Source organism: Lithobates pipiens, unplaced genomic scaffold (assembly GCF_037356315.1).
Source record: "Lithobates pipiens isolate NorthernLeopardFrog02 unplaced genomic scaffold, aLitPip1_a1.2 Scaffold_1, whole genome shotgun sequence".
Classification (NCBI taxonomy): domain Eukaryota; kingdom Metazoa; phylum Chordata; class Amphibia; order Anura; family Ranidae; genus Lithobates; species Lithobates pipiens.
Genome location: NW_027507685.1, coordinates 69,604,630 through 69,616,664, shown reverse-complemented (window position 1 = coordinate 69,616,664; position 12,035 = coordinate 69,604,630). Strand labels below are relative to the sequence as shown.

Sequence of the window (12,035 nt, the reverse complement as noted above, 5' to 3'; positions counted from 1 at the left end):
GGCTGCCATGGTGGCCATTACAGGCACTCTTATACGAAAGTGGAAATGGTGGAGCTTACCCAGTGCGTCAGTGAAAGTCACACCCCAAGTAACAAGGTGACACTAAATTAGAGAATGGCACAGAAGACCTTTCTAACTCATTAAGGTAATATGGGGCATCTTGTGGTACCTATATATAGGCTGGATGTTCACTTCTAAAAGCTTAAAATTGAGGAATGCCTAGTACACACTATTATTTTTTTTTAGTTTGGCTAAATGACAAAAAACTGAGGTACTGAGGTCACAGTACTAACAATAGGATTTTTAGTAAAGTGATCTCCCCGCTAAACTATTGTGTTCTGACAGGGGGACTGCCCCAGCGCCAGAACACACCAGTCAGTGCTAGCAGACATTGAATGCAAGATCGGATACTGATCGGCAGATGTTTTTCTAGCATGCCTGTCCCAAAAAAGCCAGACGTTCAGCTGGCTTCTGTCAGACAGGCTGCTGTACACATGGGCCGAATGTTGGCCGGTTTCTGTTGAACTGGCCGATCTTCGGCCTGTGTGTACCAGGCATTAGGTTTGCTTTAAACTTGAAGGACAAAACACACGATAAGACAGGGGAGTCTACCCCTTTACACAGGACAAGGTAAAACACACACAAGATGTCAGGTCTCCATATTCTGGTAGACATGATGTCACAGACTCTGATGACCTGATCATTTTTCTGTAAAGACACAGAAGGGAGTTAGATTCTACCCCTCTTTACACAGAACAAGACAACAGGTGACATGCATGTGACATACCCGCGAGAAGAGCAGCATGTGACGGTGAACTGGTGTCACTAAGGGGTGGCAATAGGAAGGGATACAGCTATCTAGCTGAGAAAGAAGACAGACAAAGGTTTGGAGTCAGCCCTGGGGGTTGCAAGAAAAAAAAAATCTGCTAAATCTTTCCTATTTCCCCAGATTTACATGGGCCTCCCTATTAAGTTTCCAATCTGTCCACCCATCACATTCAACAATTTCATGGTCAGCTATAGCTTGACATTTCTACTATGCTTCCTACCAAAATCATGTGTGATTCTCTAGGGTTTATTTAATAGCACCATACAAATCACAGAGATGTGTAGTAATTCATGTCAAACAATCAGAAATGGCAAGCTGATTAAGGTTGGTAGAATGTTACATAATAGGACCAGCTATGGGTAAATGGGTAAATGTTGTCACAACGGTACACAAATTATAGCATTTCTATACCCGGTTGGATACCTTAATGTTTACAAATACTGCTTCACAGATAGTACTAAGACTAGGACAGTTTAATTTACTTTAAAAAATGGATGTGGGTGTCAAATGAACAGCATTTTTTTTAGAAGTCTGCCACTAATATGACCAGCTGTGTACTGTATATCACAATGGAAACCATATAGACTGGCCTAAAATTAAAACGATGGGCTTGGATTCTTTCCAAGAATGAATAAGCAGAGGCATCTGCAAGGATCCACAGCCATCCATCTAAGATATATGGTATGGTTAACTGTAGCATAAACAGGTTAAATAAAGACAATATCGACTTGGTTGCTACGGATTTATGTGAACTATTGCTCTTTGTCCTATGAAGCCCAAATAAATGTCCTATATGGGGCTGACAAATCAGTGTAAACTCCAGAATCCAGCCAGTCCAATCTAGGAGCCACCGAGTGTTTTAAATGGGATAGAAAATGTGCTTCTATTGTAAACAACACAAAAGAAATTGCTGACGCCTTATGTTCATCCATTCATTGGTCTAATTCAGAAAATATAGCATTTCTTATCTGTATAAAATTGAAAGTCCTCAATCTTTGGGTAGTCGTAATTGTTTTTTAACAAAGTTCTACCGTTCATTTCAAAATTTTAAAATCTAGACTCCAATAAACTCTTACTGTACGTGCTTTATCACTCCTTTTCTATAAACTTGATCCCCTTTGAAATTTCCTAAGCTAGACACGCTATTACACTTTCATGTTCCAATACAACAGCCTTGAGCCCCATTCTATTTCCTACAGAAATCTCACTTGTCTAATCCTAGAGGTAGGTTCAGAGTTCTGGTTGCAGGTTTCACATCTTCGGGGAAGGAAAACTTTGTCTGAAAAAAGGGTGGAGGAGAGACATCAAAGAAACTCTGTTAATGGAACAGAGAGGGTGCTAGTGATAACAAGAGAAGCAAAGAGACAGATCTAGACAGAAGAAGAGAAAGTGGAAAAGATGGACAGAAAAGGCATAGGGAAAAAAAACGAATTGCAGTGCAGCAGTGATAGAGCTTTATGCATTAAGTATGAGATAAGGGTTTCACCTAGAGAACCATTGTTTTCTTTGCAAGCAAGTCAACAATAGATGGCATGATAACAGTTAAATAGATCACAGGTGAAAAATGTGTTTCTTTATTTAAGTGTATATCTGTCTGTAAGGACATGGGGTCTGTTCTTACCTCTCTCTTCATCCTGTGGTACCTCTCTATCTCTTAATTGCTGCTCCAATGAGCGTATTTTACTCTGAAGTTCAGAGTTCAGCTGATCGGCTTCATAAAGGCGACTGTGGAGGGAAATATGGGTATACTTTAATTAATTCTTACAAATAGCATTACAGAGTGCAAAGAACCAATTACATCACTCATTGCCCAGACAGAGCCAATAATGCAATGGCCATTTATACAATGAGTCAAACTATAGGCTGCCAAGGCCAGAGTGTTTGCCAACAATATCCTGTCAACTCCTGTTGCCCTACATAGAGGCACGAGGCAGGGTTGTTCCCTTTATCCAGGCTTTTTTGCTTTGGCTATGGAGTCCCTGGAAACTCAAATTTGTGCCAACCGCCCACATATCTGTGGTCTGCAGGTGGAGACAATGAAGGACAAGTTTTCATTATATGCTGATGATGCATTCCTGTATCTTAATGATACTAAGTGCTACCTGGCCACCACTCTGCAAACCTTGGGTGATTTTGGGTATTATTCTGCTAAAAGAATAATGGGATTCAAACCTATTCTTTTTCCCATAAACAAATTTGCACGTTAGTTGGCAACTATTTCCCCCCTGTGTTTAACAGTTTAAGTATGTGGGAATCCACATTGCTATAGAACTTAAGTTCTTCCTGGAATTCAATATTACTCCACTGATTGTTCAACTTAAATTGATTGTAAAGGCTCGTTTTTTTTTTTTTTTTTTTAAATAACAAACATGTCATACTTACCTCCACTGTGCAGCTCGTTTTGCGGCTCTCGTGGCTCTCCCTTACTTTAGATAAGCCCCTAGGAGAAGCGCTCTCCTGGGGGTCACCTTGTGGGCGAGCTCCCGAGTCCAGAATTTGCATCCATAGACACGAATGCCGGACTTCACCACCCGCATCATTGGATTACGGGGGATCAGGTAAGTAGAACGGTGGGGGGGGGGGGGGGGCTGGTGACTGCAAGGTGTTTTTTCACTTTAATGCATAGGATGCATTAAGGTGGAAAAAACATGAGGGTTTTATAACCCCTTTAATGCCAAATGAGAGACCTGGTCTGCTCTCCCTCTATTGTTCGTAGGAGAGGTATATTAACCCATTTGACTCCCAGGCCAATTTTGACACTTCTCACATATACTTAGGGGTGTACTCACTTTTGTTGGCAGCGGTTTAGACATTAATGGCTGTTTGAGTTATTTTGAGGGGACAGCAAATTTACACTGTTATACAAGCTGTGAGAGTTCTTTGCCATGAGGTGCCATGTTGAACTTCCAGTGACCAGTTTGAGAGAGTGAGAGCAATAACATCAAAGTTTACACACCTGTTCCCCATTCACACCTGAGACCTTGTAACACCAACAGGTCACATGACACCTGGGAGGGACAATGGCTAATTGGTCCCAATTTAAAAAATTTCACTTAGGGTTGTACTCACTTTTGTTGCCAGTGGTTTAGAAATGAAGTTATTTTGAGGAGCAAATTTACACTGTTATACAAGCTGTACACTCATTACTTTTCATTGTAGCAAAGTGTAATTTCTTCAGTGTTGTCACCACGAAAATATATAATAAAATATTATACAAAAATGTGAGGGGCGTACTCACTTTTGTGAGATAATGTATGTACAGTGCATCCGGAAAGTATTCAAGGAGCTTCACTTTTTTCACATTTTGTTATGTTACAGCCTTATTCCAAAATGGATTAAATTATTTATTTTGCTCAAAATTCTACAAACATACCCCATCATGATATCATGAAAGAAGTTTGTTTGAAAACTTTGCAAATTTATTATAAAAAAAAAAAAGGAAAAAATCAATTGTACATAAGTATTCACAGCCTTTGCCATTACACTCAAAATTAACCTCAGGTGCATCCTTTTGCCACTGATAATCCTTGAGATGTTTCTAGAACTTGATTGGAGTCCACCTGTGGTAAATTAAGTTGATTAGACATGATTTGGAAAGGTACACACATGTCTATATAAAGTGCCACAGTTAAAGTGGTTGTAAACCCTTACAAACCACTATGACCTACAGGTAAGCCTAGATTAAGGCTTACCTGTAGGTCCAAGCAATATCTCCTAAACCTATATGGTTTAGGAGATATTTGCCCGAAAACGGGCACCGCTGTCTACGGCGCATGCGCCGTAGACAGCGGCGCGCAGGCGCACTGAGCGCGGTATTTCCAAGAATGGAGCTGCCGCGCGTGTCGACTCCCGTGCGCATGCGCGGGAGTGACGTAATCGCTGCTTCGCTGAATGACAGCAGTGGAGCTGCGAGACGCCACCAGCAAGATGGATGCGGCGGACTACAGGGGACAGCGGCGACTTCGCTGGCTCCTGTGTCAGGTAAGTGACACATAATGGGCTACTATGCGATGCATAGTAGTCCATTATGCTTTGCCTTTGCAGGGAATGAAAGAGGAAGTAAACCCATCAGGGTTTACTTCCTCTTTAACAGTGCATGTCAGAGCACAAACCAAGCCATGAAGTCCAAGGAATTGTCTGTAGACCTCCGAGACAGGATTGTATCGCGGCACAGATCTAGGGAAGGGTACAGAAACATTTCTGCAGCACTGAAGGTCTCAATGAGCACTGTGGCCTCCATCATCCGTAAATGAAAGAAGTTTGGAACCACCAGAACTCTTCCTAGAGCGGGCTGCCCGGCCAAACTGAGCGATCGGGGGAGAAGGACCTTAGTCAGGTAGGTGACCAAGAATCCAAAGGTCACTCTGACAGAGCTCCAACATCTGTGGAGAGAGGAGAACCTTCCAGAAGAACAACCATCTCTGCAGTACTCCACCAATCAGGCCTGTATGGTAGAGTGGCCAGATGGAAGCCACTCCTCAGTAAAAGGCACATGACAGCCTGCCTGGAGTTTTCCAAAGGGCACCTGAAGGACTCTCAGACCATGAGAAACAAAATTCTCTGGTCTGATGTCTGATGGAACAAAGATTGAACTCTTGGCCTGAATGGCAAGTGTCATGTCTGCAGGAAACGAGCTACCGCTCATCACCTGGCCTATACCATCCCTACAGCGAAGCATGGTGGGGGAAGCATCATGCTGTGGGGATGTTTTTCAGCATCAGGAACTGGGAGACTATTCAGGATAGAGGGAAAGATGAATTCAGAAATGTACAGAGACATCCTTGATGAAAACCTGCTCCAGAGTGCTCTGGATCTCAGAATGGAACGAGGGTTCATCTTCCAACAGGACAAAGACCCTAAGCACACAGCCAAGATAACAAAGGAGTGGCTACGGGACAACTCTGTGAATGTGCTTGAGTGGCCCAGCCAGAGCCCAGACTTGAACTCAGTTGAACAACTCTGGAGACATCTGAAAATAGCTGTGCACCGACGCTCCCATCCAACCAGATAGAGGTCCTGCAAAGAAGAATGTGAGAAACTGCCCAAAAATAGTTGCACCAAGTTTGTAGCATCATACTCAAAAAGATTTGAGGCATTATGGGGTATTGTTTGTAGAATTTTGAGGAAAATAATACATTTAATTCAGTTTGGAACAACATAACAAAATTTGAAAAAAAGTGAAGCGCTGTGAATACTTTCCAGATGCACTCTATACATCTAGAATTCTTTACCATGCTGTCAGCTGAATCTGAGTCAAAGGAGTGCGGAACTAAGGGCACTCCTGTGACCCAGAGGAGAAGTATGACCAAAAGAGCTCCAGCCATACTTCTCCTTTAATCTACCTATAACACTAGATCCTCTTGTGCTATTGCTGGGCATTTATGATGATCTTCCCATTCAAAAACTTGCTAAATTACTGCTCTTTCATGCATCTTACTATTCTAGAAGAGAAATTCTTCTTAAATGGAAAGTCTCCTCTCCACCATCCTATCATAACTGGTGCCTGGCTATGTATGTCCTATATACTAGTTGACATATACAGTATGATCTGAGGCTGCCTGGCAAAATATGGTAAAATATGGTCTGCATGCATAGATTCTGCCTGCCTGACCACCCCTCTTATTCCCCTCCCTCCCTTTTCCTTATCCCCCTAACCCCCATTTGTATGCCTTGCTTCTCCAGAATGTCACACCATTCCAGCACTGTAAAATATATTTATTGTAAGTTTAACTTGAGGGCTGGGGTATGTACGATCGTGGGCATATCAATTTGTGAACAACCTAATAAATAAACTGCACATGCATTCTAAAAAAATATAGAAAAGCCTCTCACCTGGCCAGGCACTGGTTGGTTGTTTGAAGAAGGTTAATTTCAGTGGTCAAAGCCTCACGTGTCTCAATCTCACTTTGCAAAGCACTACGAAGACCAGACAGTAGTGAGGGGTCCACATAAGAGTCCTGGAATTATGGATTAAGATTAGAGCTATCCATATTAATAAAACAAAACAGAAATTCCTGTAAACCCTGACCTTTAATTAGCTAAAGCACCTTAGGGTCAAAGCTAACATTCCAGGATTAGAATCTACATTTTCAAAAAAAGTGAAAGCTATCAGTTGGTGCCAATAACCATTGAAAATTACAGCCACATGGCTGAAAATAACGATCCTTATCTATGTGTTAAAGCTTTTTAAAATGAGACCTGTGCATCAAAGACAATTGCCTTTTTTTCACCTTTATTATGCTTTGTTGAATCTAAACACTGCAGGTCTATCTGAATCCGCTATTTATTGACATGCATTCCAACAGCTGGCATTTGTCAGGATGGGTTTACTTATAGTGACAACAGTGAGACCCCTTTCACACTGCCCTGCTAGCGGCTTTTCTGCCACTAGCGGCACTTTTAACTCCATAGAAGGGGTTAAAAACTCCAGTGTTGTGGCGCATCCGAAGCACTTTTCAGGAACTTCAGAAGCGCTGCCCATTCATTCCAATGGGCATGGCATTTTGGGAGCGCTCCCAACCCGCCCCAAAGATGCTGCTTGCAGGACTTTTCGGAACGTCCTACAAGCGCACCGCCTAAGTATGAAAAGTCACACTTGAATGAATGGGAGGTGGTTTTCAGGTGCTTAGCAGAGGCTATTTCCAGCGCTAAAGTCCCTGAAAACCGCCCCAGCGTGAAAGGAGTCTAAACCACATGCTAAATAATGTGTTTGAGAAGCCTGTGTGACAGTATGACAATGGGAAAGTGTAACTGGGAGACAGGCACAGAGCCTTGTCAAGGACCTTCATGGCAGGATCACCAGATATTTTAACCACTTCAGGCCCGGAAGATTTGGCTGCTCAATGACCAGGCCATTTTTTGTGATTCGGCACTGCATCGATTTAACTGACAATTGTGCGGTCGTGCAAAGCTGTACCTAAACAAAATTGACGTCCTTTTTTCCTGACTATAGGAGATGATTGATCATGGTTCCTAGCTATTAGGAACTCACGATCTGCCTCTCCTCAGCTTACAGAACAGGGATTTGTGTGTTTACACACATGTCCCTGTTCTGCCTCTCGTGCCTGTGATCGCGCGCGACCGCCGGCCAAGAGCATCGGCACCCCCGCAATGCAGCGGGTGCGCCTGCTATCCCGCTTAAAGGAGCCAACCTGCAGCTACATAGTTTCGCCCACCCATGCCAGTCTGCCGCAGTAAAACTGCACCGGCTGGTTGAGAAGTGGTTAAAGAAAAATGTTAAATATTAAAAAAAAATTGTGGTTATAAAGCCTAAACATTTTTTTACCTTAATGCAGTCCTTGTTTTGACATCAGTACCGGCGCCTCATACCCACCCCCCACTTGCCTGAGCTATCATTCTTCTGGGTCTAAAATAAAAGCAGCTTTCTATGGGGGGAACTCGCCGAAGAGGAGGAGCCAGGAGTGCCAGTGGGGGAACCAGGAATAGGAAGTTCAGGGCTGCTCTGTGCAAATCCATTGCATAGAGAATGTAGGTGTTAACCCATTTTTTATTTAAAAATATCATTAAGGCCTGGTTCACACCTATGCGTTTTTCAGTGGGTTTTCAGTTTTACAGAAATGCACTACAGTCCCATTTAACATGGTTTCACGCGTTCACATCTGTGTGTTTCCAACTGTACTTTTTTGGAAAGGGTCTGGGACTTTTTTTTGCTGCAGCAGGTTGCGTTTTTGATGCGTTTCTGCTGCATTTTTTCTGGTTTCTCAGGCATCTCCCAAAAACGCAAAACACATAAAAAACACATCAACTAGAAGTTAATTGAAGGTATGATCTCACAACAAATGTTTAAAAAATAATTAAAGGTATTTATCAACATAAAAAAACAATATTTCACATTAAGACAATATAGCCACTTTTCATATTCATGTGTCCATTTGAATAAAATCTGCATATACGGATATAATAATTAAATAGGGCTTAGAGTAAAAGCTGAGTTTGGACATCAGACTCTCAACATTGTCAATATGATGGTTTCTCCATCAGAGTGTGACCAAATTTCCTTAGATTAAATTTGTCAAGAATGTACATAATAAAATAAAGAGAGCAGGTCAGAAACCCCAGATTGAAGGACATCAACATCTTTATATAGGGGAGTTTCCAAGAAGTAGACAGAGAGAACTGAGCCTCATGTCCTGTCCACGGAGTTGCTGCTGTTGTATTTCCACCCAGACCAGAAGAAACTATTATAACCTACCAGGGAGGGACTAAAGAACAGAGTAGATAGACTTACTCTGAGTTCCAGTGCCACACCACTGTTCCTACCAATGTGAAGCCCCATTCCAGGCTGTTGTAAATCTATATTCTCTTATATGGTTAATGTTTTATGCTGGTTGCAGCAGTTCTTCTACTCTCAGTTACTTTGACTTTGCTCTGTCTAATTGGGCGACTATGTGGCAGATGAGGTTTAGGCTAGGTTCACATTGCAGCGATGCGGGAACGCCGCAAATCCAAGGCGGGTTCCCGCATCGCATGCCTCCCGGTGGCAGTTCACACTGCCCTATGCAAACTGCTGGGAGTGTCAGTGAAATGTTAATGACACCCCCAGATCAGTTCGCATATCGCAGTGCGATCTGCAAACTCAGACAGGAATCGGATCGCATGGTGTGAACACCCATGCGATCCGATTCTGCTGTGGACCAAAAAAAGGGTCCTGTGCGAGTTTGGGGCGGGTGCGATGCGAAGTATGGCTGAACTCGCATCGCACAGAGATCGGATGTGATTTGCACTGCAGTGCGGTGCGAATCACATCCGGTTCTCGTAGCCGCAGCAGTGTGAACCCAGCCTTAATGTTGATAAATCTAAAGTTATGCACTTGGGGGCTAAGAATATGCATGCATCATACATACTAGGGGGGGTACAACTGGGGGTATCCGTAGTGGAGAAGGATCTGAGGGTTTTGATAGATCATAAGCTCAATAATAGCATGCAATGCCAAGCTGCTGTTTCCAAAGCGAGCAAAGTCCTTTCTTGTATTAAGAGAGGTATGGACTCCAGAGAGAGAAATCTAATTTTGCCCCTGTACAAATCATTAGTAAGACCTCATCTGGAATATGCCGTTCAGTTTTGGGCACCAGTTCTCAAAAAGGATATCGGGGAACTGGAGAAAGTTCAGAGAAAGGCAACCAAACTGATAAGAGGCATGGAGGAGCTCAGCTATGAGAAAAGATTAGAGGAACTGAATTTATTCACTCTTGATAAGAGGAGATTAAGGGGGATATGATCAACATGTACAAATATATAAGGGGTCCATATAGTAAACTTGGTGTTGAGTTATTCACTTTACGGTCAACAAAGAGGACAAGGGGGCACTCTTTACGTCTAGAGGAAAACAGATTTCATCTCCAAATACGAAAAGGTTTCTTCACAGTAAGAGCTTTAAAAATTAGGAATAGACTCCCTCCAGAGGTGGTTCTGGCTAACTCAGTAGATTGCTTTAAGAAAGGCCTAGATTATTTCCTACATGTACATAATATAACTGAGTACTAACATTTATAGGTAATGTTGATCCAGGGAAAATTCGATTGCCTCTCGGGGGGAACAGGAAGGATTTTTTTTTCCCCCGCTGTAGCAAATTGGATCATGCTTTACTGGAGTTTTTTGCATTCCTCTGGATCAACGGTGGGTATAGAATTGGTTATATGGGATTGTACAATATTTTTTCAACCTGACTAACTATGTAACTATGATTAGATTACCGATTCATCTCCCAGGAAGGCAATCCTCTCTGTTCATAGAGGTCCTGTCCTGGGTGGAGGCACTGACAACTTTTTTTTATATCAAACCCACTTAGCAAAGTCCTTGCTTCTCCTATTAACCAACAGGTTTAGCACAATATCCTGTTTGGATAAAGGTTAAAAATAAAGATACTGAAAACAAAAGAGCCTATTAGTAAGCTTGAGTATGTTTTTAGACACAAAAAAAACATCAGAGGATAAATGCCACAAACATTCACCTAGCCATCACAAATTCTGACTACTGTATATTTTGCTGAATATGTTCATTTCCTATGATCATCAACTTCAGTGGTCATAATGCGGTATTTCCCTGATTTTGCTGATTGAGGCATTTTAGGAGAAAAAGTACTTAATGGCTACTAGATAAAGTCTATGATACTAGGAAAACAACACATTAAAGCAGTATTAATCCCAAAACCAAAAATGTTATATACTTCAGCTTACCAATTCTTAAATGTGATGGCTGCATTCGTTTTCTTTTTTTAGGCTTTTCCACCTCTGTTTTCACCTGGTGATCTGGCCAATAACACACCTCCTGTATTCAAGTGCCTACATGGATGAAGGAGTAACAGGGACACCTTTGGACAGCGGCATTGTCAGTCTGGGGGGAAGGGAGTGTTAGATGTACTAGCAGATTAAAATACACTAACGTTTTGGGATAAAGCTTTTATATTTAAAAAAAAAGTTGATCATTGTAAGCACCCCTGTCAGTATTAAATGGTTTGTCTCAACCCTGCAACTGCCACAACTGCAGGATAGCTTGTTCTTTTGAATAGCAACAGACCTACTGGATGGATCACCAGGTGAAAATAAAAGAAAGAAAGCCTAAAAGAAAACGAATGCAGTCATTACATCTAAACATTGGTAAGCTGCAATATAATAAAACGTATGCTTTTGGTTTTAATACCACTTTATGCAAAATACAGCCAGAAATTGTAATGGCTGAATGAATGCTTGTGAGTCACAGTTGTGACATTCATATTTTTTTTTTTTAAACAAACTCCAAAGATTGCTTATTTAAGTTTTTTCTGTCAGCCTTTCTTTCTCAGAGGAAAAGAAAGAAAAAAAACTGCCCCATTCTGAATAAGGTTTACACTGGTACAACAAATGCTCCGACATTGGGAGCTCATGTCACATGACGTGTGAAAATTAATGTTTCCCTATGGCAGCCGTCTTAACTGTTCCTACACAAGTCGGACTTTCATCCTACTTTGCTCTGTGACATCAGTCCTACATTGATCCTAAATTGGTCCTTCATTGTTCCTACATCCATCTGACTTTCATGAACAGGATACTATTTTGATCCGACTTTTCAGATAGTACGACCAACCAAAACTAACGCACAATAGGAGGGGCTACAGCAGGGGGCAGGAAATAACACAATGTCAGATGCCAAAGTTGGATGGTTAGGACAAGGATCTGACTTTGATCCTACTTCAATGATAGTCAATGGA

General features: G+C 42.0%; 1 protein-coding gene across 4 annotated transcripts in view; it reads right to left on the bottom strand.

Annotated features, from left to right (window-relative positions):
• DMPK (DM1 protein kinase) overlaps positions 1 to 12,035 on the bottom strand; it is an 89,637-nt gene that overhangs the window by 11,018 nt on the left and 66,584 nt on the right. The window contains exons 12-15 of one of the 4 annotated variants that reach the window (XM_077455773.1): positions 6,662 to 6,786; positions 2,451 to 2,554; positions 2,038 to 2,108; positions 788 to 858 (exon numbers count right to left, since the gene is read on the bottom strand). In XM_077455773.1, the coding sequence (XP_077311899.1) occupies positions 826 to 858; positions 2,038 to 2,108; positions 2,451 to 2,554; positions 6,662 to 6,786 (333 nt within the window). In that variant the 3' untranslated portion in view covers positions 788 to 825. Of the gene's footprint in view, positions 1 to 787; positions 863 to 2,037; positions 2,109 to 2,450; positions 2,555 to 6,661; positions 6,787 to 12,035 lie in introns of all 4 variants that reach the window. The other 3 variants (XM_077455765.1, XR_013262891.1, XM_077455787.1) reach the window with 3 other exon arrangements.